Source organism: Seriola lalandi, unplaced genomic scaffold, assembly GCF_002814215.2.
Source record: "Seriola lalandi dorsalis isolate HSWRI2012SDOR001 ecotype SW California unplaced genomic scaffold, Sedor1 jcf7180002050029, whole genome shotgun sequence".
Classification (NCBI taxonomy): Eukaryota; Metazoa; Chordata; class Actinopteri; order Carangiformes; family Carangidae; genus Seriola; species Seriola lalandi.
In genome coordinates this window covers 41,023-45,463 of record NW_019520582.1, presented here as the reverse complement: position 1 = coordinate 45,463, position 4,441 = coordinate 41,023, and the positions used below count along the sequence as shown (strand labels likewise).

At 46.1% G+C, this 4,441-nt stretch overlaps 1 protein-coding gene across 1 annotated transcript in view; it reads left to right on the top strand.

The window, feature by feature from the left end:
• The window catches only part of slbp2 (stem-loop binding protein 2), a 6,093-nt gene extending 3,090 nt beyond the window's left edge, over window positions 1–3,003 (top strand). The window contains exons 6-9 of the mRNA XM_023398907.2: window positions 27–194; window positions 711–861; window positions 1,069–1,198; window positions 2,202–3,003. Of these exons, the coding sequence (XP_023254675.1) occupies window positions 27–194; window positions 711–861; window positions 1,069–1,198; window positions 2,202–2,266 (514 nt within the window). The 3' untranslated portion in view covers window positions 2,267–3,003. The remainder of the gene's footprint in view (window positions 1–26; window positions 195–710; window positions 862–1,068; window positions 1,199–2,201) is intronic.
• The last annotated feature ends 1,438 nt before the right edge of the window (window positions 3,004–4,441 follow it).

The following is a 4,441-nucleotide window of genomic DNA, read 5'->3' as shown; positions in this document are numbered from 1 at the left end:
TTGACCCCCCCCCCCTTCGCCCTCAGACACCTGAGGGACCCTAAGCTCCACCCATCCACCCCCAACAAGTACAGGAAGTACAGCCGGCGCTCCTGGGACATGCAGGTGCGTCTGTGGAGGCGGGCGCTGCACCTGTGGGACCCTCCGACCAACAACCAGCCGGACGCCGACACTCGGGACCCGGTGGAGCAGCTGTAGGTGGAGACCAGGGGCCGGACGCACAACACGCCTCCACTTTTCTACTGAGTCTAAGTCTGACACTTAGGTTTAATTTGTCCTCAGCCAAGGGAGTCTCTGAAGATCTCTTCAAAGGTTTCCTTAGTGAAGGTATTTACAGCAATCAAATTCTGTTTCCATGGATACTGTTAATTTGCTGCCATTGGCTCTTGTGACACCTGTGATCTACGGAACCTCACCAGGTGATTCCTGAAGTTTAAGACTAAGATGAGGAGAAACCCTTAAAGACTCCAGAGTAAGATGTTCACTTAACTTAAGGGGTTTTGTGCAACTGGCCCCAAAGCTGCAGTTTGTTTCTTCACATTTCACAGAATATTTTCCTGATTTATTGATCTATTGATTTATCAGCTGCAAACAAGCACAATAAAACTGAGGTCCCTGAACGTCTCAGACCTCCTCAGACTCGTGTCTGAGTCCAGGTGAGAGCAGACTCCTGGTGGTGATGTGATCTTCTTCTTCTGTGGTGTTTGCAGGCAGAGCCAGCTGGAGAAGATGACCTCTGACCTGTGTGAGGACAGAGGAGACAAGCAGAGAGAGAAGGAGACTCCAGCAGCCTCTGACGCCTCCTCTGTTTCTCCTCTGTCTCTGGAGCTGCCTGGACCCTGGACTGTCCCCTTCTCCCCGGTAACCAGCTGATCAGTGATCAATATTTAATGATCAGAGGTCATCTGACTGTTACTGTGGGTGATGATGGTTGGCAAAGTGATGTTGAGCCCCGACTGACCCAACTACACAGAAACAACACGTGCTGTTGCACAGAAATGATTAATCAATTAGTTTTCTATCAATTGATCGATTGATCAAGACATTGTAAATCTCTCCTCCGTCCAGGACTGTGAGTCGAGCCGTCGTCCTCTCCGCTCTCCTCCCGGCCTGAGCTACTCCCTCAGGAGTCAGCTGACCCCCGACGACAACATGACGGACTGGCTCCGCCTCCTGCTGGAGGCCGACCACACCCAGGGTAAGGTCACGGTGAGGTCACGCTACGTTGACGTGCTGCTCGGATGTTCCCACTCCCTCAGCTGCTCAGTGGAAACAGCATCAACGTGTTTATTGAACAGTTTGAGTCAGTTATTATCAGTTAGTGAGGAAATAAAGAATCTCCTTCATTTATTAAGTCTTTTATATAATTCCTGTTTTAACATCTATTAAAATATTAAATGAACGATAATCAATAAATACTTTAGATTTCTAAAAGGATTTACAAAAACAGCATAACACTTGTTAGAAAAACATAAATACATTTATTCATTCATGAAGAAATAATAGAATTTGAAAAGACGTTTTAAAATGGGAATAAGTAACTGGCTAATTAGCTAATCGATTAGCTTCTCCTGTTAGCCTCTCTGAGACACTCTGGACCTTCAGTGCTAAAACCAGATATTGACTGGTCAGCTCTCCAACCAATCAGAGAGCTCGTTACATCCCTGGGATTGTTTATCCTGGTGTCTGAAGGTCCAGAGTGTCTCAGAGAAGCTAACAGGAGAAGCTAATCGATTAGCTAATAGGAAAAGGAGAAGGAAGCTGAATCCAGTTACTTATTCCCATTTTAAAACGTCTTTTCAAATTCTATTATTTCTTCATGAATGAATAAATGTCTAAATCTATTCATGGACACGAAACCTCAGGAACACTTTGAAGGAACTTCTTCAAATTTGGCAAAAACATTCACCTGGATTCAAGGATGAACTGATTAGGTTTTGGTGGTCAAAGGTCAAGGTCAGTATGACATCACAAAACACTTTTTACTCGAGACTTCGCAGTGATTATGACAAAGATTGACCCACATGATTCATATTTAATGACTCTGGATAAACAGGAGGAGGAGCTGGCGCTAGTTCAGACTTGAAACGTGGCGTCAGGTCTGACAGGAGCCGAAACTGACCCTGAGTCTGACTCTCCTGCCTCGTGTTGCTGACGTCTCCACGTGCATGTTTCGTCTCTGACGGTTTGTTTTCTCGTAGATCTGGGCTCTGACGACCAGCAGGTCCCCGTGTTTTCCGACCAGCTCTTGTGGAATCCGTACTGATGGTCTCTGGTCTCCGGACCTCCACTGCTCTGAAACCAGCAGGGTTCCCTGATCTGTCCCCGTCGGCATCACGTGAACTCGATGTGACGCCGTCGTCTGGACTGTGAGCTCCGACGACCCCGAGTGTGTCAGAGTAACGTGTGTGTGTGTGTGTGTGTGTGTGTGCGTGCGTGCGTGTGTGTGTGTGTGGTTTCGAGTGTTTGTCTTTTTAAGATCACTGCAGATTTACTCTAACGACAGCAGGGGTGTGACTGGTCCTTGATTCCAGTTTCGTCTCAGCGCTCCATGATCTGTTCTTAGAGGAGGAAGCCCAGGAAGTGTTGAGATTTCCCAGCTGCTCCTGAACGTGTCCTCTGTTCAGCCAGCTGAGCACGGTCCTATAGTTAGCACTTTATATTTCTGTTCACCTGCGTCAGGATCACCTGTCACCTGGACCAGGTTTTAGTTTGAGTCCTGCACTGAAGGAAAGTCACTTGTGTCACGTTGTCGTCTTCGATCCACCTTCACCTTCACCCTCGCTCTCTGGCTCCTCCTCCTCCTCCTCCTTCTCTGTACCGCCATGTTTTTTCTAAAAAACACAAACTTGATTATTGGAGGGAAACAGTTTGTCACTTTGTGTTGTTGTGAGTTTTCTTTTACTTTTTGTGTTTCTCGAGTTGTTGTTTTGTGCTGCTTGAATATGGAGAGCAAAGCTGAAAGATGTGATTAATAAAGATGTAAATAAAGTGTTAAATTCACACTGAGCTCTGGTCTTCTTCTGCACTCTGAACATGTGATGTAGTGAGCTGATTGGTTCGGACCTGGTGCCTTTGTGTGAAGACACTGACGAACGTACCAACAATAAAACGTTAAACAACTACAACTCGACCACAAAGATGCAGCTGCTTTTGTCTCTGGAGGCCTTAAATCACAGTTAAGATTTCCTTTAAAGTCTGAGTTGAGGTGTTTTGTGCAACTGTTTTAACTGTCGTTTAAACTAAAAGCAGTTGCACAAAACACCTTAAGTTTTCTCCTTAAAGTTTCCTAAAAATGTTCATTTAATATTCTGGTGAAATGTGACGCCAGAATCCAAATTATGAGATTTCAATCAGATTGTTCTTATCTCTTCATTCAGGTTAATTAACATAATGACATCCAGATCATTATTATAGTATTACATTCATGTTATTATGCTGTAAACATGTACATTGCTATCACTGTATTATTAGGCTATATATCATTATTATTGTATAAGATCAACTTTCATTACAGTATATCTCTCTCTCTCACACACACACACACACACACACACACACACACACACACACACACACACAGTTTCCTGTAACTCTGTTTTTGCACCAATAAACAAAAACATGAACATTTGCATCAACTTCTCTTAAAGCAGAAGAAATAAGCAAGTTCAAGGTTGTCTCCAAAAGAGAGAGTGTGTGTGTGTGTGCGCGTGCGTGTGTGGAGAGGATGAAGGTGTCTCCTCCGTCCACACGGTGCTGCTACTGCAGTCTGACCGCGTCACAGTGAGCTGATGTGTTTCTGTGTGTTTGTCCTTTAAACTGCACTGATCACACGCACACACACACACACACACACACACGCGCGCACACACACACACGCCATCTAACCGTCTGCACATGAAATAACAGAAACCAGCAGAGATGAACTGGCGCTGCTGCTGTAAACAAGCTGCTGTGGCCGGACTATAAACTACATCTCCCATCACCCCCTGCGGTTTTAGAGCTTAATTCTCACACTTGCTGTTGTCTGTGTATTAATGTGATATTCCCGCTGTAATAAGCGTCTGTTCCCGCGGCTGGAGATGTGACAGAATAAGATCCAGTGTAAATAAACGGCAGGTGCTGGAGCGGCGCTGAGGTGTAGCCCCGCCCCTCCTCCTCCTGCCTGGCACCGTAAATGTTATTTATGAATGCCCACCGCTCACGGGCGTGTGCGCGCAGATCCGTTATTATTATGTTTTAATCATTAGGAGACACTGGACGTTGATTACGGCCGAGGCTTCGGTTCGTCCCGGACCCTGCGGAGCCCGCGGTACGCGCCTACATCCACACTTTAATTCATTGTGGAGGTTTCGGCGGCGGCAGGCGGAGCGGCGCGTTCTGCTCTTTAATAATAACGTTACTGGGTCAATACACCGAGCACCGCCGCTGTCTGCCAGCC